The 26,797-nt window shown below is 52.0% G+C and overlaps 2 protein-coding genes and 1 pseudogene across 2 annotated transcripts; all 3 read right to left on the reverse strand.

The window, feature by feature from the left end:
• Positions 1-1,484, reverse strand: LOC144250833 (melanoma-associated antigen 8-like). Its single transcript, XM_077794008.1, has one exon. The coding sequence runs from the start codon at positions 1,482-1,484 to the stop codon at positions 414-416; it is 1,071 nt and encodes a 356-aa protein (XP_077650134.1). The 3' UTR covers positions 1-413.
• Positions 1,401-22,928, reverse strand: LOC113176394 (transmembrane protein 185A-like). Its single transcript, XM_026380877.1, has 6 exons — positions 22,869-22,928; positions 22,352-22,528; positions 21,561-21,684; positions 6,872-6,957; positions 3,565-3,660; positions 1,401-1,531 (listed from the first exon to the last, which is right to left on the reverse strand). Exons 1-5 carry the CDS (start codon positions 22,926-22,928, stop codon positions 3,640-3,642), a joined length of 468 nt encoding a protein of 155 aa, XP_026236662.1. The 3' UTR covers positions 1,401-1,531; positions 3,565-3,639.
• LOC144250753 (transmembrane protein 127 pseudogene) lies at positions 10,935-11,751 on the reverse strand (annotated as a pseudogene).
• Positions 22,929-26,797: the final 3,869 nt, after the last annotated feature.

The following is a 26,797-nucleotide window of genomic DNA, read 5'->3' on the forward strand; positions in this document are numbered from 1 at the left end:
AAGGCGAGCATTCACCTTTGATTTCTCTATCATTTATTCATTCTTTTTCATGACCAAGTTCTTTTCCACGTCCAGAAATTATCTCTTACACTCCCATGTGATCTTTGTTCAGGTCCAAAAAACAAAGAAAGAATGAGATGCTAATTAATGAAAGAAAAAGCAAAACACCAAAGTCCTAAACTCTATGTTCACAGCAATAAATGTATGAGTATGGTCTTCATAACATCCCATTCAGAAGTAAATTAAACTTTCAATCAACAGGAACATTTGAAAAATTCCATAGGAAACAAAGTTCAGTTTCCAAGTCGCACAAATACAGAAGCATCAACATGTTAGACAGCAAGATCTCTTCCACCTCCCCTGGCCCCTCACTACTTAGAAAGGTGACTTCTCTCTTCCAACAAAAATGGGCCCTATCTCACGTGGGGGGTGTGGAAGCTTCGGGTTGCGGCCCTGCCATGTTTCCTGGTCCTGGGCCGTCCCCTGGGCACCCTAGTGGCCCTGGCTACATCTGATACTTTGGCGCACTCTGCCTCATCTCTCAAAGCCTTTTCATACAGGAAAGGGTAGGACCTAGGGTCACTCCCATGGACCTGGGTCCAGTACTCCAGGACTTTCATCTTGCTGGTTTCAGCACGTGCCCTTGGACCCCAAAGGAACTCATAGCAAGCAGGATCACTCCCAGGCACCTGGCGATACTCCAGGTACTGTTCCTGCACGAAATCTTCAGTGATGAGTTTTCTAGGCTCCCCGTAGATGAAGTGTTCCCTCTCGGGATACACCCCCATCACACTCAGCATTTCCCAGACATCTTGCTCACAGGCACGGTCCCCCACCATGAAGATGATGCACAGGATGATTACCAGAAGGCCCGTCTTGGGCATGCTCTGGTCATCGCCCTGCATCCCGTCATAGGTGAGGCCCAAAGCATTAACAACAGCATAGGAGTGGTTGGAGGGGTCCACCTCCTCAACATGGATACCAAAGACCAGGTGCATGCACTCAGAGGCCACACTGAAGACCACAGGGAAGTCCTCCTGGTTATTTTTGATGACGCTACTCAGCATTTCGGCCTTGGTGGTCAGCTCCTTCATTCGATACTTGAGAAGCAGGAACTGCACCAGGTCAGCCATCTTCTCATCCAGTGGGTCTCCCAACAAGGACCTATGGTCTTTCAGGTTCTTCCAGGAGAATGGACCTTCTGCTTCTTGGCTGCTGGAGAGGTGGATGAACGGGATGCCTGGAGTGGGGGCCGTGGCAACAGAGAGAGCGGAAGATCTCTCCGGCACCTGTGCACAAATCAGTGGCTCAGGACAAGGCACCTTGCTAAGGGTAGGTGTGGACCTGGAGGAGATGCAGGCAGAGGAGGCCCCCTCCTCCTCGGGCCTGAGAACCCGCACACCATTGAGGCTTGGTGCCTCCCTTTGGGCCTTAGGTTCTCCTTTGTCCTTGTGGTGCTGGCGCTTCTGACCGGGAGATGACATGGCTTTCCTTGGGCACAGCAGGCAAGGCAGTGGGCAGGCGATCAGTCCTGGGAAAGAAAGGGATCCAGGGAACTGAGAACCACGCCCTTCTTAGTGCTCACAAGGGCCCAACCAGTCATCTGTTAAGGTGGTGATCTAGGGCTACTCAGGCTCCTGTCCTTCGGGTGGGCCTGACTCCTTGAGAAACCGAGGCAGGAAGTGAAACAGCTTCTCAGGTGAAGCAGGCTTGCAGAGCACAAGGCTCCAGGGCTGACCTAGGCCTGTGGACTAGGTACACTGTTCTGCTGAGTTGGGCCCTTGGCATACACTCCCAGCATGCACATCACCAGGACTCCCAGCTCTGCCTGGGCCTCATCTGCTCTGTGACTGGAGTGAAGACTGCAAGCACAACCCTGGACCCCTAACCATAAGAGGAGGGACTGGTCCGTCTCTGTGAGGCCTGCAGAAATCTCAGTTGGATGGTCTTATTAGTGGTCACTCTGTGCCCTCAAAATTCCCCTGGAAAAGCCTGGAGTCAAGCTCATGTTGACCTGAGGTGAACAAACATCCACTTCTGTGAGACAGAATAAAGGCAGTGAGGGGCCGGGCGTGGTGGCACATGCCTGCAATCCCAGGGGATGGGGAGTCTGAGACAAGAGGATTGCAAGTTCAAAGCCAGCCCCAGCAAAAACGAGGCACGAAGTAACTCGGGGAGACCCGGTCTCTTAATAAAATACAAAACAGGAGTGGGGGTGTGGCTCCGAGGTTGAGTGCCCCCGGGTTCAATCCCCCATACTCCCCACAAGAAAAGCAGTGAGGGGGCTCACGTCTGGTCACAACTGCCCAATGGTGATGGTACTAGCTAGCCAAATTCATTGGGGTCCATGTGTCCTGGCGTGGAGAAACTGGATCAGTCCTAACCTTAAGGAACATCAAGGTGTGAGACTTGTTTCTCTCTCTCTCTCTGATGACCTGAGGCCACCTTCCTTAAAGCAGGGTCAATCTCTGTGAGACTCTGGAAAAGAAAGTGAGGGGAAGGGGAAGCCCATGGAGTGGTGGTCCTGGTTCTTCCCATGGCTGAAAGAAAGGTCACGTGGAGACTGCAGTCTTGTGTGTTCACGTGCACATGTTCCCTTTGTCCCCACCTTGACTCCTGGCTGTGCCTGAGAGCCTCTCTATGCTGATGTGAGCCCAGCCTCCTCTTACCAAGCCTTCACCTCCCGGAGACCAATGACACACACTGAAGAAGAGAGGGACCCTGACAGCCCCGCCTGGGCTTCCTGGGTTGAAGGCAGGCTCAGGGCAGATTTTTGAGGGGCACCTGTCTACTCTGTGCTGGGGGTTCCCTTGATCCTCCCTTGGGGTGCTCACCGTAACCTTTGGGAGGCCCTGGCACCCCTGTCTGTGCTAATAAGATGGAGTTCCCTGTGCTCATCTGAACCCACACTGTCCCATCACCACCCTCAACTTCCTGAGAGACCTAGATCTCTCAGGAGAAGGGAGCAGATGTCACAACCCATCACCCCTTTTAGGGGCTCTCCAGAGCTGACAGCCAGGCTTGCGCCCCATGGATCCTAGATTTGGTGCTGGGGGAGTTCCCCAAGTCCTGTAGTTTATGCATCTTGCTCATGCCCATACCTGCCCTTGCTTACTGCCATACCACCTGACAGAAATTGCTCTCTTTAGACCAAAGCTCCATCTCCATGAACACTCCCCATTTTAGTGGTAGAAGTGACAGTACCACTTAGGGCCTCTCGTGGCTGACCACAGTGGAGAGGCAGGCTATGTAGGGTTCCTTGTTTCGAAGCTGGGGATGCCTTCAGTCCTTATGAAGGGTCCATACCTTGGGTCTGGCAGGTCCTAGGATTCCTCTCTGTGCGAACCACGTGGGGCTCCCCCTGCTGGCCTGTCATCACCTCTTGACCAAGGTCCCTACCCACATAAAACCTCTCAGCTTAACCAGGAGGCAGAAATGAGAGGGATTTGCTTCCAGTGACCCTGCATGGGGCCCCGCAGGGTAGATTACAGGGGAAGCCAGGCTCTCTGAGGTCCCTTCCTTTGGGAGGTATGGCATTCAGTGCCTGTCACCAAAGTTCCTCACCTTGATTCCCGGCAGATGCTGGAAGCCTCCCTCTGCTGACCAGCTGTGGCTCCTCTGCCGTCCTGATGAGCTCTCTCACACCAAGGCCTCACCTCCCTGATTTGGAGGAGACAGAAGTGAGGACAGCACATTTGGTTGGACACGGCTGCGTGGGGTTTCCCCAGGTTAACAGACCAGCAGGTCCCAGGGGCCTCCTTTGTCTGGAGTGTCCTCAAGGTACTCATACTCACTCCTGACAGGGTCTGGGCCCTTTCCCCTCTGCTGACCTGGAGATACAGGCCTCCTCCCTCCGATTCCAGTCAGAATGAAGGACAGGCTCAGTCTGAAAGCAGGGGTAGGGCTGGGTGCCAGCCATTCTGTGTCCTAGGGCACTCAGTCCTCCCTCATTTCTAACCCTGACTGCCAACAGGCCCTCCATCATTCTACTGAGTCCCTCAGCTCCCTCAAACCCAGATGCCAAAGTCAGACATCACAGTGCCTGTAAACCTGTCCCAGAAGTGAAAGCACAGTCTGAATCCCCATCCTCTGCGGACCTGAGCATGCTCAGTGAGACCAAGACTCCAAGCATTCCTTGAAGATGACTGAGAGGGGCTCATACCCACCATCTGTACCCATGTGCTGCAGAGCTGACCAAACAGCAGATCAAGATAATTTTCTTGGAAGTATGCTTAGTGAACTCAGAGGCACTCTATCCCTGAGCAACACCTCTGGCCCTTTACATTTTGTTTTTGAAATTTGAGAGAGGGCCTAACTTGCCCAGGGTGTCTTTGAACTTGCCATCCTCCAATCTGAGCCTCCCAAGTAACTGGGATTCCAGATGTGCACTCCACCCCATCCAGATATGGATCATTTGGTTATGCTTTATGTTAGATATGGAAAATGAAAAACGTCAGAGATAGTCTGGCCAGGGAAAGGGTTAAAAAAAAAAAAAGAGCCATACATTGCTAGCTTTCATCTCTTTCAAGACAAATCCTCTTCCGATGCTGGCTACTGGTGGGGAGAAAGTGTTTCATCAAACCGAGAAAGGTAGTCTCTGAGAAATACTCATCTCTTCCAACATAAATCCTCTCCAAGTGCTGGCCACCGACCTCCAAGCCCCAAACCCAAATTCCCGTCTTCCCAGACTGACACAGTCACAAAATCCCCTCTCCGTATAAACTATATAAGCCCAAACTCCTCCTTTGACCAGTGGCTCATTTTCCACCAGGAAAGTGGGTATACGGGAGATGCAATCATGTTTCTGAATAAAAGGCTGAAATGATCTGTGAAGTCTGCGCCAGGCCCAGACCTTTGTGCTAACACTTTAAGTGGGGCATTTCCAGTTCATACCAAGCATGTCCCTTTGTCTTTTTCTTTTCTCTTGCAAGCAATGGCAAGGTCTCTTAACACTCAGCTACACCCCCAGCCCAAACCTTGACCCCCAGCCCAGCCTGAGCCCTGTATGCTCCACCAATCTGGAGCAGGGGCATCAAAACAAGGTCCTAGGCTCTGTCCAATCCCCCAAAGCAGAACTCAGGGAATGTAAGAATGGGCCAAGTACATGGGGCCTCTTATTGCAGACAACAGGGATGGGACATGATTCTTTGGGGCCATCCCTATGTCCCCTAGTACTCCTTAGCAAGGCCACAAGAAACTTAAAGAGGCCCAACCTCAAAAAATGATAATGATAAGGGCTGGGAATGTGGCTCAGTGCTTAAGTGCCCTGGGTTCACTCCCCAGTACCAAGAGAAAACAAAACATAAGAGTTCAGCCCACAGGGGAAAGGGCTGGGCACAGAGGCAGCTTGCTTGGTTTGGGCACCCTCCAACTGGGGTGGGGCCTCCTCCATTCATGCCAGCTAGCCACTTGTCACCCACTGTACCTTGGTACTTACAGTGCAGGCCTCAGGTCAGTTTGTGGGACTGACAGGATCCTCTGCAAAGGAACAGGCTGCCCTGCAATTCTGCCCCCCACCAGAGGGAGCTGCGCTGGCCACAGAGGTAGCCTGGGTGCTTTGCTGAGCCTCCTCCTGGGGCGGGGCCTCCTCCATCTACCCCAAGCTCTCAAATGGTCTCTCAGGGACCCTGTACCCTCCATGCTGAACTAAGCCACTGGGTGACACTCCCAGGGCCCCCTGTGGCAGAAGGGGTCCCCTGGAATTCTACCACCCCAGCTCCTGGGTTGCGCACGTAAGAAACCCGGCTGGTTTGGTCACCTTCTGTTTAACAGGGGCCTCCTCAGGACTGCTGCAGTGATGGGTTCCAGTGCTTCAAGCATGGGCTGTAAACCCCAAGGTCCCCTGTGGCTTCGCCCTCACTCTGAAATTCTTCCCCTCAACACAGGGAGCAGGGCTGGCCAAGATGGTTCAGGACCTTCCTCCTAGTGCGAGCCTTTTCACTTCACCTTCATCCCTCACCTTGACCCTGATGGTTCCCAGACCTTGTCTGCTCCCCGCTGACCTAAGCCATGTACTCACCGGAAAATCCCAGGGTCTTGTGCCATGGAACCTGTGGCTCTACAATTCTTTCCTCCCAGGGTTGGGCCAGGACAGTCAGCCCTCAGCCCTCACCTTGACCACCCATACACCCCAGGCCCTGTCTGCACCAATGAATTGTGTGGCTCTGGCAAAAGGAGGACACTCCCAGGGTCCCTACAGAGAAGGAGTGCCCAGGAATGCTGGCCCCGCCCCCAGGTCAAGGCCGGGAAGAGGGAGCCTGTGTGATTTGCACACTTTCAATTTAGGGAGGGGCCTCATCAGCCCACAGCTCCAGGGACCTCTACCACTTGGCTCAAGGATGCCCTGCAATGCCCTGCAGCACAAAGCTTTGCTCTACAAGTTGGACCGCCCCCCAACCCCCACAACTTCCGGGGAGGACAGCTGGCCAGAGGCAGCCTGGATGGTTTGGGGGCCTTCCTGCTCATTCCACCCCTGCTCTCACTGGACCACCAGCAACCCCAGGCCCAGTCCTCTCCAGTGACCCCAGCCAGCCCTGTGGCTCTGGCATGGGGCATAACTCCCTGTGCGTCCGCGCAGGACCCGCTGCCCTGGAATTCTGCCCACCCGAGGTGAAGCGCTCGCTGCTCACAGGGCCCACGGGCTTTCAGGAACTTCTCTTGGAGGAGGGGTCTCCTTGGTCCAGAGCTCCAGGGCCTGCAACACGTGGCTCAAGCATGGGCTGCAAATCCCAGGGTCCCCTGCGGGCGGAAGGCGCCGCCCTGCAATTCCGCCCTCCTCCCCAGGGACTAGGGCTGGTTGCACTGGCAATCTGCAGGGTTTGGGGACCCTCCTGCTGGGCTAGGGCCAACCCAGTCCACCCTCAGCTCTCACCTGATCAGCGCCAGAGCTCAGGAACCATCCACTCTGCTCATCTGTATCTCCTGGCTCTTGCTTCCGGGTGTAACTCCCAGGGTCACCTGTGGCGGAAATGTTCCCTGAGAATTCTTAGAATTCTGCCCCCTTTGCAGGAGGCGGTGGTGCAAGCCTGCAATCCTCCCATGATCCCAGGGGCTCTGGAGGCTAGGGCAGGAGGTTCGCAAGTTCAAAGCCAGCCTCTTCAACTTGGTGGTGCCAGAAGCAACTCAAGGAGACCCTGCCTCAAAATAAAATAGTAATAAGGGCTGGGATTGTGGCTCAGTGCTTAAGTGCCCTGGGTTCACTCCCCAGTACCAAGAGAAAACAAAACATAAGAGTTCAGCCCACAGGGGAAAGGGCTGGGCACAGAGGCAGCTTGCTTGGTTTGGGCACCCTCCAACTGGGGTGGGGCCTCCCCCATTCATGCCAGCTAGCCACTTGTCACCCACTGTACCTTGGTACTTACAGTGCAGGCCTCAGGTCAGTTTGTGGGACTGACAGGATCCTCTGCAAAGGAACAGGCTGCCCTGCAATTCTGCCCCCCACCAGAGGGAGCTGCGCTGGCCACAGAGGTAGCCTGGGTGCTTTGCTGAGCCTCCTCCTGGGGCGGGGCCTCCTCCATCTACCCCAAGCTCTCAAATGGTCTCTCAGGGACCCTGTACCCTCCATGCTGAACTAAGCCACTGGGTGACACTCCCAGGGCCCCCTGTGGCAGAAGGGGTCCCCTGGAATTCTACCACCCCAGCTCCTGGGTTGTGCACATAAGAAACCCGGCTGGTTTGGTCACTTTCTGTTTAAGGAGGGGCCTGTCACCTGGAACCTTGGTGACACTCTATGGTGTGGCCTTGTCAGTCCACCCTCATCTCTCACCTTGACCCCAATGGTTCCCAGAACCTGTCTCTCACTGCAGGCCTCAGGCCAAGGCTATAACTCCCAGGGTCCCTTGCATCAGATCGTCTCACCCTGGAATTCTTTCCCTCACTCTAAGATGCAGGGCTTAAAAAACCATTGCCAGGAAGTATCTGACTCTCTATGGTGGGACCTCCTCAGACCACCCAGCTCTCACCTTGACACCCACAGGGCCCTGGCCCTGTCTGATCGCTCAGCCAATAGCTTTAACTCCCAGCATCCCTTGCGGGTGAAAGAGGCTCCCTGGAATTCGGGACCCCCACCCGGTGAAGAGCCGGCCAAGGTAGTGGGGTGGTTTAGTCCCCTTGGTTTAGTCACCCTGTCCCCTTCTGTTAGGGCCATGTCCCTTCTTCTGACTCTGTGCCAGAACAAGGTCCTCACCTCCATCTGACACCCCCACAATGGAACTCAGTGGATGTCACTTAGGACCACCTGCCTGGGGCCTACCATGGTGAACAACAGGGGCACAACCTGATTCTTCAGGGCTCACCTTCCTTCCTCAGGCTCCTCACTTTGGTTCCTGGCAGAGTCTGGAGCCTTTCCTTGGCCCACTGACAGTCCCCTGCAGTGACAGTGAGGGTGGGGAGTGTCCGACTGACAGCTGGGCCTCCCTGCTTCTCCCAGGCCTGAGAGAAGGACTGGAGCCCCTGTCCCTGTCTGCAATGGCTTGCTCCAGGAGAGCCATGCCTTCCTGGGGGTCCCCTTTTTCAGCTTCCCTGTACTCCACAAACCTGACCTCCCAGAGGTTGACTAACACCAAAAACTGTAATTGTAAGCAGCAGCAAGCAATTTGGCCTACACTAGCTTTTTCTGAGTTGATAAGGACTAAATCCTGGGTCTCACACAGGCTCGGCACGTGCCCCACTACTGAGCTACATGCCCCAGTTCTGTGTTTTGTTTATTCCTTCTCCTCCTTCTCCTTCTCCTTCTCCTTCGACAGTCTCACAAAATTGCCCAGGCTGGGCTGGAACTTGTAGCTGGGATTATAGGGTTGTATTCCTGGGCCTGGCTAAGTCTTGATTATTTTCAAGTTATCAATCAATTCATAGTTCATGCAGTAGTTTTCATTTGTAATCTGTTCATTAGCAGCCGAGAATAGATACTGCATCTCTTGCAAATATATGAGTACTTTATAAATACCTCAAGTATACATGTAGATTATACTGACATTTATCTGTAGATACTTAAACATGTATGTAGATGCATACATGCATGCATTATCCGTGTATAATATATACATTTTATATGCACATATATACGTATTTATGCATGTACATAAGCTATATATAATTACATGTGTCTTTTTTTGCGTTTTAATTTTTTTTTTTTTTCCTAGAAAAGATAAACACAACCGGAGGGCTTTTTATGACAAACTCTCAGTGTCAGGATGGCAGGGAAAGAAAGGCCAGAGGCAGGGGAAGCCAATAAAAAGTGGGTTCCGAATCACGTGGAACGGTCCACAGGGCCGTGCCCGGGTCCTTATGAGATGACCGTTCACTTTGGCATGCGAGTTTGGTGCCTGGCCTTCTGGCCTGCTCTCTCAGACACCCATACTCAGAGAGAGCTGGCCACACCTCAGAAACCTGCCAATGACAAACTCAGGACTTGACAGACACACAGACTTATTAACTCAGCTCCTTGGCTCTGTGCTCAGGCATCACTCGGCAGCCTCTCCTGCCTACAGAACAGGGGTGCAGGAGCCGGGGTGTCACCTCAGGGCACGCTTTGGCATCACAGCAGTGAACTCCAAGCAGCCACTCACTCGGGTGCAGACATGGTCCTCACCCACACAAGCATTTGTCCAGACATCCTTGGTCAATCTGGCCAAAGGCGCCCAGGGGCATGACAGTCCCCTTCTGCCACAGCTCAATGGCAGCATCCATTCTGCATTCTTGCTCCAACTGCCTATCATCTCAAGGATGGGAGGAGACTGGAATATGTTCCATTTTGAGCTCAGCACTCACTGGACAGGGCTCCAGAGAACGGAGTACGGACAGCTCCGTCGTCTGGATCCACGCTGAGGGTCTCTCCCATTTTCCCCACGTGATGCTCCAGGTCTCAGGCAGAAAATTCTGCTAGATCCAGAACAAACAGGGTAGCCAGAGCGATGGAGGGCAACAAAGAGCCAGGAGCACACTGCGACCAGAGTACATTCAAGAAGGGGGCAGGGGCATGCAGCGAGCTGTAGCCCCCAAGTCACATTCTAGGGGACACACAGAGTCTGAAGGCTGCAGGCAGGCCTGTTGCCTGGTCGGAGTTCCTATGTGGAGACAGGAGGGTCCTGCCCTGCTGTGGCCCCTGTTCCTGAGCTGAGGCCAGGTTCCGTCTCGGTGCTGCAGTCCTGAGGAGCACCACGCTGGCCAGCCAGCCAGGCCACAGTCCTCAGCCCTCTGAGGCGTGCAGCTATGGTTCCACAGGAAGGCCCCAGGGAGCCGCCATTACTGGGAGGAGGGAGCCAGGAGAGAGGGGCTGCATTCTTCTGGGAGATACTCAGGGAGGGCCACCAGGGCTCAGAAGGAGCTGTGGTCCAAACTACTGCAGAGCCCAAAGGGATGGGATTCATTTCTGGAAAATGACAACAGCTTTGTCCCTATTTTAAAAAGAGAATTTGGTGGTTCTTGCTTGGTTTTGTTTTCTTCCTCGCATTTTAAAAGGCGAAGAGGCTGGGAGATGGAGTCCCCTTCACACTGTCCTATATAGGCACCAGAAGGCGCGGGCTCCTGCCAGGTCCTGCTCTCCTTGCCCGGCTCCCACCACAGAAGCTAATAGTGGACATTCCCAGAGACAGAAACTGTCAACAGACAGACACACAGACTTATTAACTCCGCTGGGCAGGGAGGGCGGCCCTCTACTCCCCGAAGATGACGGTGGTTCCTTCTCCCTTTAAGTCAGAGCCCGCAAAGAGAAGTCCAAAGACCAAAGTGCAGAGAATCCTGGGAGTGGGCAGCCTGGGACTAGGGCACTCCAAGGAAGAAGGAGGTGGTCAACCTGGAGCCACAGCTGTGGAACAAGCTCAGAGCCTGGTGACTCGAGCCTGCCAGCACAGTCCCCTTTTTCTCTCGGGCCCTGTTGACAATTTCTGTCTCTGGGAATGTCCACTATTAGCAGCTCCCCAGGGAGTCCTGGTCCCAAAGATGTGGCCCACGATGGGGGAACACTTGTCTGACCATCCCTGGTTGGTAGTGACCCAGCTTTGGGGAGGAGGGACACGTGGACCACCCTAAAGGCAGAATCTCTCCTGGGGAAGGTTTGCTGAGGATGGTCGGGGTCCTACTGGTGAGGCCTGTTGGGGAAGAGCCCCTCTGGGTGTGAGAGGAGCTGCAGTGCTGGGGGAGGGGCTGTGGCGGAAGAGTCCAGCTGGCATCAGGGTTGTGTAGGCAGGGGGTGGCTGGAATTGGTTGATGACCTCATACTCTGCAGGGTAGGGCTCGTTCTCCTCCATCTCAGACAGCAGCTCCAGAGCCTGCTCTTCTTCCTCTGTAGGGTAGTGGTGCAGAAGATTGGCTGCAGTGGCCAAGATTGAGGCTCCACCAGCTCCTGCCACCAGGTAGAAGCTAACTGCAAAGGTGACGTAGACCTGGGAGCCATGGTTCTTCTTCTGTCGCTGCTGCTGGGCCAGGATGAGTTCAGAAGCCCAGTAAGAAAATGGGATGACCGATGAAGGTGGCACACTGCAGGACGGTGAGCATATGGGCGACGGTGAGCATATGGGCGACGGCAGAGCCAGGCGTGATCTTCAGGGCTGGATGCTTGGGCCCAAAGACATCCAGAAGGAAGGCGGAGGGAGAGGCTGCACAGAACGCCCAGGAAGCAGAAGGCAGCAATGACCCGCAGGAGCAGAACTGTCTGGGGGTTCATGCAGGTCCGGGTGCACGTAGCCCAGGACGTCCAAGACCCCCAGCTCCTGGCCGGAACAGGTGCCTCCGTGGCTGTGCAACCAGGCGGGCTCGGCGAGGGCAGTGCACAGTGCCTTGATAGACAGGGCGCCTGGCAGGGCGGAGGCCAGGCTATGCTGCGGCTGCTTGGGCAGAGCGCTGCCTCTTGGACTCCTCCTCTGGCACCCGCTGGGCTGCCCTGCGCCTCCATGGGCATACAAGCCCGGGCCGCCCACGGTCGCTCTGCGGTCGCTGCTGATGGCCACCGACCTCCGGGGGCTCGCAGAGCCTGCCTGTCCTGCTTAGCAGGCCTCAGGGCTGGAATGGTGCCGCTCGGGTCCCGTCACGGGCTTCTTAGCTGCCCGGGGCCGAGCTATCCCAGGCCCCACTCCCACAATGCCCAGACCCACCCAGTCCGGTCACATGTGCCTTTGATTAAAGAATATTCTTTATGTCAAGGTGTGGTGACTCACATCTATAATCGCAGCAACTTGGGAGGTTGAGGCGGAAAATCCATCCCGGGTTATAGGTCAGCCTCAGCAACTTAAGCCCTAAGCAAATTAGTGCAAACCTGTCTCAAAATTTAAAATCATAAAAAGGGGTGGGGATAGGACTCTGTGGTTAAGTACCCTTGGGTTCAATCTCCAGTACCCTTCCCCTGAAAAAAAGCAGGGATACTTTTTGTGTTAATGATTCACCCTTACTATTCTATTTCTAGTGCATGCTTGCGATTCTGTTAAAATAATAACTGTTTTGAAATGCCAGTCGTCTCAGTGAACTTTTTTGCAGCTGTGACCAAGTGACCCAACAAGAACAAATAGAGGAGGAGAAATTTATGTTGGGGCTCCCGGTTTCAGAGGTCTCACCCAGAGGGCGCCTGACTCCATTCCTTGGTGCTCGAGGTGAGACAGAACATCTCGGCCAAAGTGTTTGGTGGAGGAAAGCAGCTCAGACATGATGATCAGGAATCGGAAAGGGTTCTCCTCACCATGACAAAATATGAACTCCAAAGGCACGTCCCCAGTGACTTGCCTCTTCCATGACTTCCACTCGGTTCATCCCTATCAGGGGATTGATTCACTGAGTGAGTTAAGGCTCTCATTACCCAGTCATTTCACCTCGGAACCTTCTCACATTGCCTCACACATGTGCTCTTGGGGGACATGTCACACGTAAACCATGACACCGGTCCTCCTCCAGTACAGAGGTTTCCGGTGGTTACTAGCAGACACTCTGGATCCTTACTCTCTCCATTCTCCTGCTATCCCTGGGTTCCTGGCACCTGTGGTGTGATGTACTGCCTCAGATCGTGCAGGGAACTTGCAGCAGCAGCTTGGAAACTGTTCTCCCCCTCATCCTGTCATATGCCACCTATGCAGGTCACAGGCCCTCAGCAACCTCCCTGCTGCAAGCCCATCTCCAAACACACACATTCTTCAGTCTCCTCCAGGGCTTTCACATGTTTATTTCTTAAATGTTTTCTCAACATCTATCTATCTTTCTCCATGCACACACACACACACACACACACACACACACACACACAGTTTTTCAGGGTTGATTTTGGGAGCACAAGGCAGTAGCCCATAATTGACTGTCATTTTGGCAACTACAGATAAGGCACAAAATTATAAAGAACTTAAGTAAAATTGGGAATTTCCCATTATTCCGTAGCCCTCAGTGACTATGGCGTATTGCACTATTTAATTCACTCCTGTTTGGTTATGTTTTTATTAGTGCATTATAATTATACTTAGGAGCGGGGTTCTTTCTGACGTAATCCTACACGCCACTAACATAATTTTCTCGACTTCATTCCCCAGTACTTCCCCTTTCCCTCCAACTTCCCCTCCCTCTAGTGGCCTGGGAATGTAAGCCAGCAGAGGGAAGGACTGCACAGAGCCCTCCCTCCTGCAGGTGGAAGGAGGGGTTGCTGTCACCATGAGCACATGTAGATGGTTTCAGAACCCACATTAACCCCAGTGGTCTGCATAGTGTCTGAGTGCCTGTGACCTCTGTCCTAAGGTTAGATGGTGCCATCCTGACACCCTGATTTACTGAAGCCTCACCTATGCACCTCGCACCCGTGAGCAGGAAGGAGGAGTCACTAGTATTTAGGAAACTGGTGGGTAGGGTGGATGAAAGCTGGGGGCCTGGCATGCAGCGGGCGTGAGCTTCAGCTACTGACAGCAGCGGGCGTGAGCTTCAGCTACTGACAGCAGCGGGCCTTGCCGGGATTGCTCCGGTCTCTGAGCAAAACTGCAGTTAGGAAATGGAAAGGCCATGGCCCCACAAGCGCTCCCCACCTGAAGTGGTCTGAGGATCCCATTTTCCTTTCCTGGCTGTCCCTTTTTCAGCATAATCCTTGAGATGGACTCACGGACAAGTGAGGGTGAGTGAGTGTGTAACTTTGCAGTCCCAGTTCACTCCACCTGTTCCCCTGGGGAAGGTGTTGGAGGTGGGAATGTGCATGCAGGGGGCCTGCACCCAGGGGTTCCCGTGCAGCTAGCAATGAGTCTCATTCAGGTCCCAGGGATGCTTCTGACAGCCTCTTTCTGGGATGGTCTGGTCCTGAGCTCCCCTGGAGGAACTCAGGGGCGTCAGGGAAGCCAGTGGTGCTCGAGATGCTGTGGTGCTCCAGGACAGCAGCTCAGACCTGGGTGGCTGAAGGGGTGCATTCCCCAAGCTTTATACAGGGCCCCTCTCGGCAGCTCAGTCCGGGACCTGGTCTGCATGAGGTCTGCCTGGCACTGTGTGGCCTGCCCTTCCCTGGCCTAAATTCCCAGCCTAAGTTCTGTGAACCTGGGGCCAGTCTCTGCACCTTGTCCTCAGCCCAGAGAACCTGACTTTGTTGGGGGCAGAGTGGAGTGTTTGGAAGAGTTTCAGGCTTGGCCTATAGTCAGCCCGGCCTGCCGGTCAGTCGAGAGGGATTTGGTTCTTTGCAGGGCCTTTCTTCAGGAAGGTCCTCAGCAGCCCACATTAGTTTTCCTTCCTGTACAGGGAACATACTCACCGTCACAGAGCAGAAACTCAGTCACAGTACAGGTGAAGCAGGCTGGGTCAAAACCATCCACTTTTTTTTTTTTTTTTCTAAACATAAGGTTGGTTTTTGAATTTTACTGTAGAAATAAGAGAAGAGACTATGGACCTAACGTGAAGAAATGCAGTTCAGAACTCAGAAACTCAAATGACTCTGCTACCCACGTCCGACCTGCATCGGGAGAACTGTTGCTTTCCCAGGTTGCACAGCTTGAGCTCTTTACCATCAAGAGCCTAAGTACTGCTCTGAAAAAGTTCCCCTGAGGGGCTCTGATTCTGTCCTCACAGTTATCTGCACTGTGGCGTATCCCCCATTTCATCCTCACCTTTGCCTCTCGAGTCTACCTGGAAAGTGGAGTCGTCATGAACAGTGTCCAGGGGCAGGGTGGGGAGAGGAGCAGTCGGGAGGGGAAGCAGATTGCATTCTTGGGGGCGCAGGGCCTCCTTCCCATGGAAGGCATGGTTGATATTTGAGGCTGGCTCTCTCTTTTCATGGGGTCTGTCTGGGGCCTTAGACGGATTCCAGCAGCAGTCCTGGAATCTGCCATGTTTCTATATAGATTGTCCATGAGCAAGGGGCCCCCGCGATTTAGGAAGAGGCGTTTGAGTGCCCACCTCCCCACGAGATCAAGATCCGTGGGCGTGTATAGTGTGGGTGGAGATGGGGAAAGTGGACCTGGTGAGAGTTAAGGAGTTCACAGAGGAGTGCCTCCTAGACACGTGCCCATGAGTGCCAGATGATAAGGGAGTGGCTGGAGATGGCCAGGCCGGGGGTTACAATGCCTGGTCTCGTCCATCCCCATTTTGCCTTTCTCTTAGCTGCTCTTCCCACCTCTCACTGGCCTCTCTTGCATATGCTGTGGAGTTCAAAGCAAAGGACAGGGAAACCACTGGCTTCTGGGGTGCTGGTGTTCAGACTCTCCCCACACTTGAGTTCACAGCATTTTGATGTCCTAACCCAAGGTTCTCTAGGGTAAGAATGCGTGTGCTTTTTGCCTGTGATCGTTAAGGGAAATCACAAATGGAATAGACTCCCTGAGCACAGCATGTGTTTTCAGTTTGAGAGCCCCCAGGTGAACAGAAGATTCCTCCCAAGTGGAAACGTGACACTGGAACACATCTGTGTGATGACCGGAATGAAAGAAATGTCACCAGATCCAGCAGCTGGCATAAGGCCAAACATAAATCCTGTAGGGCAGACCTGAGTGGGCTCCCTCTAATCAAAACCTGCAGGACTCCCTGGGAGTCTCGTACCTTCACTGTAATGATAAGGGTGCAGTTCAGACCAACTCAAAGGGAGGCTTGACCTCCTCCCACCTATTTGAAGACGATCCCGTTAAACAAAGCACACCACCGCCAAGGGAACCGTGTCAGCAGGACCAGGAACCCAGGGTCAGTGTGAATGTCGGGCCGCAGTGCCAGGTTTTCATACTTGCCAAGTATTTAAAGTGGGAAAGTTGTCATAAGCAAAAGGGAGTCAGTCACCTGGGTCCACCCAAACCAAGGTGGGAGTGAATGAAGGAAGGGTTCTTACTCACCATGGCCAGAGACTAACCATCACCAAAGACTCCCAGAACCTGGTGCTGGCTCAACGGTGACCACAACCTCCTACAGAATGCACTCGTGCGAGGACATCTGCCCAAACCACAAGGCAACAATTCCTTTGCTACTGGTCACTGTGGAAAGACACTGTCATGTCTAGTTTCCATGCACCATCCTCGTCTTTGTCAGCTTGCAGAACGTCCATTGCCTGACCTCACTCTTGGAATCTGCACGCAGTTTGCTGCGGCCCATGAATTTCCGCTGCAACCTTGGCTCTTCCAGTGCCGTGCTATTCCCAAATGCGCTTCCTGTTGATTCTACTCTGCCCTCTCTGGACACAGCGTATTCTTCAGGAGTGGACAGAGGCTGTCTGGGGAACTGAATTGAACCCTAATCCACTGGAGTTTTGTCTTGGTCCCTGCATTACTCCAGGGCCTCATGGTGCTAAAGTCTTTACCGTGAGAGCCAAAGATAGCCCAGGGTTTTGCTAACCTGAAGAGAAAGACATGACAGATACCTCGGGCACTTTTGTGCACACAGATTTCTCGTGCTTTTTGTTGACCAGCATGTGTCTGAATCGATGCTTGCTTTCACCTCTGGTGGTCCACCAAGGGGGATACATCAGACCACTGCCGGTGCCTGGCATGTATTCTGAGACACAGTAGCAGTTGGGACAGCAGCGTGGTGAAATGCAGAGAGGAGGGAACAGGGCCACAGCGGTAGCAGGTGCCCCAGCCGCTATAGGCACTTGAGGAAAAGGCACACTCCTGGGCCTGGGCCAGAACCCTGGCCTCTCGGATCCTGTACCTCACACCTAGCCATACTCACCGATGGCTTGTCCTTGGTTCAACTTGATCTTAACACCACCCCAGGACATCAAAAGGGGTCTTGGGTTCCTTGGTGGTGACATCACGACCTGGCTGGCCAGTGTTCTCATAGACAGCCCAAGCAGACCACCAGCCGTGGACACTCTGGTCCACACAAAGGCATCTCCACAGGAAAGATCTCAGCAGTGCCCATGAGTGTTCAAGGTAACCTGCCAAACCTTAAGGATGAGCCATGGACAGCCCCCATTTCCTCCAGCTCCTTTGGCCAACAGGGTCCAGGAAGGACTAACAAGGTGGGTGCTCCTTCCCAAACTACTGGCCACACGTTCCTCGAGAGAATCCATGTTCCTGGTGCACAGCCAATTCTAGGATGGCTCCCATGTTTCCAGCTGCGGCCCCGCCATCCTTTGACACTCCCAGCCACAGGGGCCAGTGACATCCTCCACAGAGACCCTATTAACATAGTCACGTAACATGTTGGTCGGGAGGAGACAAATGGCAGGCAGGTCGCCACTTGAGCACACGGATGACCTGTTAATGTCACAGCCCACAGAGGTGTAGGTGTCCCGCTCCCTGCCTCTCTTCAGTCTGTACCCGTGCCCCACCACACAGACCATGTGGGTCTTTGCAGTCATGGTGGGCCAGGTCACCTGCCATCTCGCTTGACATACAGGCCTTATTAACCCTGACCAAGAAGCACATCCATATGGACAAGTGTTGGTTTATGCCCAGTATTAGATCTCTGCAGTCATTCTTGTGCAGTGTAGCACCGGACGGTCCAGAGGGGAACGTCCCATCTGAAGCTACCTCCACATCACACTGGCCACACCTGCAAGGCCACCTCCCACAGACTGTCCCCACTCCACTGTGGGCATGGCACTCCATGGTGTTCCAGGCATTTCCAGGAACCAGTAAGTTCTCCACACCTGGGACCTCTGGACGCCAGGGCCTGAGGCCCAGGGCACGGTGGGTAAGGGTCTGGGATGTGCAAGCAGACAGCCCGTGTCACCATCTTTACCCAGGATTTCCTAGCTGTGTTCTTGGACACATTAACTGACCTCTCCTGGCCTCCATTTCCTCACAGGGAGAAGAGTTTTGGCATCTGCCTCCCAGGGTTGGGGATTCAAGGGGCACAGAGGAGCAGCATGGCACCTGGCAGTTGAGTCACAGCCTCCTCCGACGTTAATTAATAAGGCATTCCTCTGCACAGCGAGTCTGAACTCCAGTGTGCTCAAGAAGGAAGGATTCATGTGTGCCCTGTGCTGCCTGTGGGAAATCCTTCAACCAGCAGCAACCGTGGCTTTCCTCTTCTGAAAGGCCACCCGAGTTAAGTTGTCACTGAACTGGAGGGGCAGCTCGGGCGAGAGAGAAACACAGAGCATCTGGGAGGTAAGCAACTCTCTGCTACCCACACGATCAAAGTGAGTGCCCCAGGGCCAGTGCAAAGGCAATTCCACGTGCACACTGCCAGCCAGCTCAGGGACAATGAGCAGAACCTCCTGAGATCTAACAATGGCAGTGTGGCATCACCCAGACAACCACAGAATCTTGACCACTCCCTCTTTCCCTCTGTACACCCCTGGCACTGTCCCTCATGGAGAGACTCCTTATAAAGGACATTCCCACACCCCTGCCAGTCTCGGCTGCCTTTGCCACTGGCTAAGCACAATTCCCGTTCCCCAGCTGTCTACAAAACAAGATGTACCCGGTGAGTATGTAAAACAAGGAACTGGTTTATTGAACAACTACAGGGAGCAAAAATAGTGGACCTAACTACATTTTTTACACACCAAGCAGGAAAGGTACACCATCCCCCCCTTTCCTCTGAAACACAGCAGACTGGCAACAGGCCAGCGCCAGCGGCAGAGTCAGGGACGTGATGGACTTCCATTAGGCCTGCTTGAGGCCATTTAGCAGTTGCCCACATGAAAACCTGCCCTTGCCTCTTGAGCGGGCTCGTCAATGGTCCTCTCCACCCACCTGCACGAAGGACCTACTTGATTCTCGGCAGAAGGCTACTCCACTGGCAGGACTGGACGTGTTCTGGGCTGTCACAGCAGAGGAGAGAGAAAATGTGCTCACAGGTGACAGCACTGGCCAGGTGTAAAGCGCTCTCCTTGCCGGCAGGCAGAATGCTACAGACCCCAACCCCCATGGGAATCTGTGATGTGTCTGCTCCTGGCAACCTTCCCTCGTGTCCTGGCCCGAGCACTGCTTTCTAGGTTATTCCCAGCCTGATTTCCCCAACGTGAGGGAACACACAGGTCATTTTCTGCTTGCTGTGGCTCTGCTGGCAGGAGCAGGGCTATGCACGTGTCAGAATTCCAGGTGTAAGCGGTGATGTCCTGTGAAGGCCCGGCACAACTCTGAGGTGGGGCGGGGCTGGCACCGACTTCACCTTCTGCAGCAGAACACGTCCGTCTCGGGCACAAGCTCGTAAAAAAATACTTTAACAGAGTATGCTGTACAGAACTAGGATTTGACGCTGTATATTACAATGCTAAAATATTCGTATAAATACTATACAGGCATGGAGTCACTCCACTGGGAAGGGCTCACGGAGGAGGCCGTGGAAACCACTGTCAGCACGCCCAAAGGGAAAGCCCTCCACTGCAGGGACAGGGCTAAGCACGGCGGCCGGCGGGGCTGTGCGGAAACACCAGGTACACTGAGACCCAGTTACAGTCCCCACTGCCGACCTGCAGCGGGACAGCTCAGAGCTGTCCAGGGAGGCGGCCCTGTAGGAAACCACTTCCACCAACACTCGCCACAGGAATTTCAGCCCTGTGAAGCTGTCCTGTAGGCAGAATCTCCCCCTGCAGGTCTCAGGAGCAGCCATTCCCAGGTGGTACCATGGGCAAGAGAAGATGCCTTAGACACCCGCTCTCACGGAATTGGGTTCTTCTCTCTCCTTCACGGCCCCTGGCATCATATCCACAGACACCCCCAACCCCCCCGCCACCTCTGTATCCCGACGTGGTGAGCAGCTGATTGGCACTGAATGCAAACGAGGCATGAGATGGACATCCCTAGAGGCCCAGCTCCACTCGGGGTCTCGGGGAAGGAGGGTGAAGGAGAGGCAGAGGGAGGGAGAGAGCGTGCGTCCCAGTCCACTCATGCTCTGGCCCTGCCAGTGTCCTTTTAGTCTGGCATTTCGATATTTAACTTGGGAGGGGGCAGGACGTATTTTCCAGGGCTCTGTGTAATAACCACCCTGGCCTTCTTGCGAAACATAGGGGCGATTTTAGGAGGCTCTGGAGCTGGGATTTCATCAGTTTCTTCGTTGTCTTCATGGTGGAGATCATAGGAGATGTTTCCATACTCTCTCAAAAATGGGAAGACTTCAAGCAGAAACTGGCAGAAATCTTTGCGAATACCAAACCACCCTGAAAAAGAAGAATTTTCCTTTTCAAATGCTAGTCTCCGTGGATTTCCTTGTTGTTCTCTTTACTCAACAGGAAGCTTTACTCTCACTATGCAATGCTTCCCCAGCGTCCTCGGAGATGATGGCTGACCAGGCTCTGCAGGGCCAGTGGAGGAAGAATTAATCCCTCCGGCTCCAAGGTTCTCAAAGTGAGGATCCAAATTCTCGGCAAGGACATTCCTGGGGCGCTCTTAGGATGTGATTCTGCAGCTCAGGGGTTAGCCTTCCTGATTCAGAAGCATTGGGGTGGGCTGGGCTAGGGTTGGGGTTGGGCCAGGAACACCACTTGAGCTGGCCCTCCAGGGATTCGGCCGGGCACTAGAGCACATGAACTGCCGCTCATGGCCCTCCTCAAAGTCACTTCCCCGAGGTCAGCTTTCCCCCTCGGCATCTCAGGAGACTTGGCTCAGTGCTGGCTCTCCCAGGACAAGAGCAGCAAGCATGGCTCGGGCTGCTCTTGGCAGTGCCCCGGGCTTCCGCAAGGGCAGTGCTCTGGGTTCCATGCACTGGTGCTCACTGCCTTGTGAGGAAGGACCCTCTGCAAAGACGATTTTGAATCCATGTGTCAGCATGGAGGAAGAGATGCAGAGTGTTCTGGCCACGTACAACTGACCAGAATCTGTGATGTCCACACTGACACTGGGGAGGGGAGGCGCAAAAAGAGACCTGGGAGGATTCCCCAGGTTCTCTGGGCCGACGAGGACTTTTCATCTAGCCTCACGAGACCTGGGTTGCAGAGGAGGGCACAGGAGCTCGGAGAGCCAGCCTGCCTTATATGGTCCTGCCTGTAATCAAGGCATGCACAGCCTGGAGGAGAGCTGTGGTGCAGGCCAGTACAAAGCAAGGGTGACAGCTGCCCTTGCCTTGGGAGGTGCCTGACCTTCTTCAGCCCTAGAGTCCCCATGGCTATTCCTAAATCAGAGCCCTCTGAGTCATCCTTCCATAGAGCAGAGCCCCTCCCCCTTCTCTCTCTCTCTCATACACACACACACACACACACACACACACACACACACCCCTCCAGTGCCTCTCAGGCACAGAGTACGTACAGTGGTTTCCGCCCTTCTGTCCAAATGTGGTTGCCATCAGTGTGATCAACGACAGCCACAGGGGCACAAATATTGGAATGCAAGAGAAAGCATTGTGGCCGTCCAGTTTATGAACCAGCAAGATCTGGAGAAAGAGACACAGTCAGGGTCCTGTCAATGTGTCACTTGGAAAGGGACAAAGTCTGAAGCTGCCCCACTACACACCTCCTCCCTTATTAGGTCTCGGAAGAGGGAGAGTCACATGGCAAGGGCAGAAATGCATGCTTCCCGTGGGGAGCAACCGGGTGCCCGCTGGCCTGCTTGTTCGGGACCAAGCAGAAGTCCATCCACTTGGAAAACTGTCACCACCGGCAGAAATGCATGCTTCCTGTGGGGAGCAACCAGGTGCCCGCTGGCCTGCTTGTTCGGGACCAAGCAAAAGTCCATCCACTTGGAAAACTGTCACCACCAGGGGTTTCATGGGAAACATTCCTGGTGTTGGTTGTAAGGAGCCAACTGTGTCCACTGTAGAATTCTCTACAGGACTCCAATACATAGTGATGACTTCAAACTCTCCCTTCCTAAAAGCAGAAGGTGCACGCCTCCGGATGCATGGTGGCTGGAGAGGTGCACGGCTCTCTGCCCCGTGCCTAGGAGAAAGAGAGGACCTGGCCATGTCCCTGCCCTTCTCTGCAGACCTCCACGGGGCACACCGCCATGTCAAGGGCTGGCAGGCTGCCTTTCCAGGTAGGCAGGATGTCGTCATGGGGGAGGGTGGGCTTGGGGGCTGGACAGATTTCCCAGGTGCTTACCTCGAAAGTAAGGAGAGGCACGACGATGGTCATCCAGCTCAGTGCCATGGTGATGTGCGTCCTGCGCTGTTCTGCAATCACATCCATGGAGCGCAGGAACAAGACCGACCACACGATGTAATAGAGGACCACGAGGCACAGAAAGGACATGAGGATCCACAGGGGCACACACACCACCTGCGGGGAGAAGCAGAAAGGAGATGTCTTTAGAGCTTCTGCCCAACCTCCAGTGGGTGCCACTGTCATCACCCTGCTGGTCTCTCAGTTAAGACAGTGCAAGCCTGACTGAGGACAGTCCCATTGCCCAGCACTGCTGTGAGGGCAGCATGGGAAAGAAACCTGTAGCATGTTCACCACGGGGCCTGCTGCAGGATACACTATGTCCCAGGCGCCTCTTCTTTGGGGGAAGGTGTTGCTTCTGGGCCTTGGCCTCTGGGTTCCTAGTCTTCACTCACAGTCCCCACTCCCTCACTCAGGACTCCTGTGCTCAGTGTCCCAGTCCCTGCTTCCCACTCACTCCCACTTCCCCTCCCTCGCACATGCAGTCCGGCCCCTCCTGCCTCTGCGGCAGGACCATGTCCTCCAGCACCTTTAGCCGCCTAGGCTTCTAGAGATCCTATACCCCCTCCAAGTTAGTGACCTTGGCAGATTCACGCTGGCTGCATCGCGCTACTCCAACCTTGCCACCATGCCAGGCTTGCTCTGTGTCTGCATGTACTGGTCCCAGCAGAATGACATTGCCTCACCCACACTTGAGCCCACAGGAGAAGCCCTGGGCGCATAGCCTGGCCAGCCTCCCTTGACATCTCCCCACCCTCCTACCCTGACCCCTCAGGCTACTTTTCCCTTGTTCCTTTCTTTCCTTAGGGATCATACAATAGAGCTGATTGGTTTGGGGCATACACTTAAAGAGTTCTATCAGTTATATATCAGCATAGCTACCATTATTCTGAGTTTATATTACTTCTAAGCAGGTCCACTTTGCTCTGGTTTCAGTACCTGTTGTCCTCCTGACTCCTAAACCCTGATGCAGAGGAAAGCTGGCCTTAGTAACCAGACCCCTAGAAATTAGTTCTTGCTTTAATCCATCTTGTTTACCAGATTTAAACAGGTTGCTGTGTGCCTGCAAAGGCTCTGGAGTTAGAGTGCTGAACAAGATTGAGAGTAGGCCTGACCTCACACAGCCTAAATCTCAGTGTGGGAAATAGAAGTTGAGGTAACAATCACATGTGTGCTGTGAAGGACATATATAGGCTACTGGAGTTCCTTATAATGTGGGTCTCAAGGCATCCTTCAGCTTGCAGGGGTGTGGTCCCGGAAGATTTCCTGGAGGAGTGGAAGGCCTTTTAACCTCCATCTCACATATGAGACTAATTAAAGAGGCTGGGAATGTGGGTCTAGTAAGATTAAAGGAACAATTTACTATAGATGGTAGGAATAATATGAGCAAATGTTCAGGGAAAACAAAGGAACATAGTAGCTAAAAGACCTGGATCAAATAATAGGGGCAGGGATCTAGAAAGCTTGGCCTGGAGAGCCTGGTCAGGCACAGGAATTATGTGACCCGACCCTTTGTACCATGAGAGTTGGTAAAACATCATTCTTCCAATGTGTTTCTCTGGGGTTTACTTTCCCACACTAGCATTGTTAATTTTTAAAATATAATCCATAAATATTTCATCTTGGGCAATTGTATGATTTCAATCAGTATTTTGCAAGATTTCAGCTCCACTGACAATATGCTGAATGGAAGCTGTCTTCTCATGTACTGTGGAAGGTCCTTGAAAACATCTTTTCATCTGTTGGCCATTGCAGGACTGCCACATTGATGAGAACCCATAAGGCCTAGTAGAACCATCAGTCAAGATGAACAGACAAGCTGTTTCATTCATTCTTTTCCTGGTTGCAATGGCAAGTGGAACCATGGCCTGTTTCAGTCTGGGGAAGGAGGTGGAACATCATGATAATGGCAGTCTTCTAAAATTCATCTAATGAAACCAATGGAAAAACTCTTGGAACTTCAACTGTCACTTGGCCTATTTTTAATAACATAGAGAGCATTTTCAGAATTCAGGTACTATTTGAGAATATAATGAAGATGAATGTTACACTAATTTTAATGTATGCTTCTATTTCCTTTAAATTTAATTATCTGTGGAATTTTTTTGAGTCTTCATCTGGAAACTTGGAATTTTGTAAGCCCCAGGTCAAGTGTGGGTTTTTTTGACTCAAGTGTTGTTGTGAGCCCATAGATGAAGGTGGGCAGAGTAAAGCCATGTTTTAAAAATCAATGCAAGATAATTTCTTCATGAACATCTAGATGTCCCTAGACAACATTTTACTGTCATTCATGACTGCTGTAGAATTTTATTTTTTCAATTTTAACTAAATGTGTAAGAGATTTTAACTTGTATTCATAAAAGTGTATTTTTAAAAACCAATAGTTATGCCCCAAATTTATTTGAATAGCAGTGTAAACAAATATATAATCAAAACAATTTATACCTTAAACCCACATGGTAGCTATTGCAATTTTTCAAGTTTGGGAATTTAGACCTTTGATTATCAGTCTGCCAGATAACCATCTTGTGTTATTTCTTTGCACTGGAAACTGAGGTTAGGATTGAGTGAGTTATAAGGTGGTAGGAGAGTGTTCACCTTAAGGAACACATTGTTCTTTGGGTACATGACAACATTTGGGAATATTTCTGAACTCTTTCTCTACTGTGATGGAGCCCTCCTATCTAGATACTCGCCCACTTGATCTCTTGTTTTCCAAATGGAGAGAAGAAAGATGCCAGGAGATAAGCAGTTATTAATGAAAGACAAGGGACGAGCTTAATCCTTAAAGCAGGGTACAGTGAGGGATGAAGTTTGCTATAGGCAGGGAGTAGAAATGAGTAGATCCTGGCAATTCCCATTGGTTAGGGTCTCCTGTTCTTGTTTTGCTCCTCAAAATCTGGACAGCCAATTCTTGTCTCCCACCCCAAGCACACTGAATAGGAGTCATTGGAAACTGTCCTGAGGTTCAGTTCTGCTCAAGTCCTGAACAAACCCTGATTGGGGCTGAGACCATATCAGCAGCCTCATGCCACAGCCTCTCTATTTTAAGATCATTTCACACTCCTCAGGCTTGATGCTTGCTAATGCTATTCTGCCACTAAATTTGGCCTCTTTTATCAACCACAACCTACATTCACCCTTTGGATGATGACTGCTTCTTCCTGCTCTAGGTGAAAATCTTTACTGACTCATACCTGCCCTGGGGCCCTTCTCACAGCATGGTTCTCTGAGGGCCTGGGTATTCCTCTTTGCTCATTCTATAAGATCTTGCTGGTTTCCAATTGCCTGAGATCGTCACATTCTACAGACCCCACTTCACCCATGTTGGAGTCAGTCATATGGCAATATGGGTAGACATTGCACAGATTCCTCTCCAAACTTAAGTCTTATATATGCTATGTGTTTCTCATTCAGAATTTGGTTTAATGAACTTCAATATTTAATTCTACATTCTGAACTAATTTATAATAATCACTATATTTAATCCATTTGTTTCAGGCTTTTAGAATGTTTTAGTATTGCAAATTTGCCATTTGATGTGTTCACATGCATTAAATCTTCCAGCTTCCTATCTGACAAGCCTGATAACCTATGTTCTTTTAATGTTTTATGCAACAATTTATGTGATAAAAATGATATATGTAAATTTTGAAGCATATTGAAATGAGTCCAGCTTGTATTCAATAAGAAGTGAAATATTATTAATACCATTACATATTCCTTTGTGAACCCTGCTCTCCCAAGATGGCAACTACCATCTTGAATTTTGTTTCTATCATTTCACTGACTAAATTTCAGCTTTTAACACATTTAATTCTCCCTAAATTATATTTTAGTTAATACATGTAATTGTGTATTAATAATAATTAACTACATATATTCTTCTGTGATTCATTTACTCAACATTGTTTCTAAAATTCACCTTTGATTAGGTTCATTTTTGTCTGCTGTTCCACAATTCCAACAAAGTAATTAATAAGCTTGCAAGTTTGTTAGAATAATGTTTTCTAAACTTTAAATTTATGAAACCAAAATCCAAAAACCAAACCAAAACAAAATAAATGTATATAATGTAGTATATTCCTATAAGTCTATGTTGCTTCAGCATAAGAGAAGCAGGGCTTAGTCACCCTTGACACAGTTTCCAGTTCTCTGCCCCTACCTGTTCCTCAATGTGGTCAATCCAGATATTTGTCTTGTACAGTCAATTCTTGGTAATCACCTCCCTCTAGGACATGAAGATACAACCTACTTAACTTGCCCCACTGTTCCCAATACCCCATGTTGATAGTGTGGATATGCTGTAGTAACCACCTCTCAGTTCTAGTAAGATTTCAGCCTGCTTGTTCTTAACTCACCAATTAGAACTTCCCATGGAAAGCC

This window comes from Urocitellus parryii, chromosome X, assembly GCF_045843805.1.
Source record: "Urocitellus parryii isolate mUroPar1 chromosome X, mUroPar1.hap1, whole genome shotgun sequence".
Taxonomy (NCBI): Eukaryota; Metazoa; Chordata; class Mammalia; order Rodentia; family Sciuridae; genus Urocitellus; species Urocitellus parryii.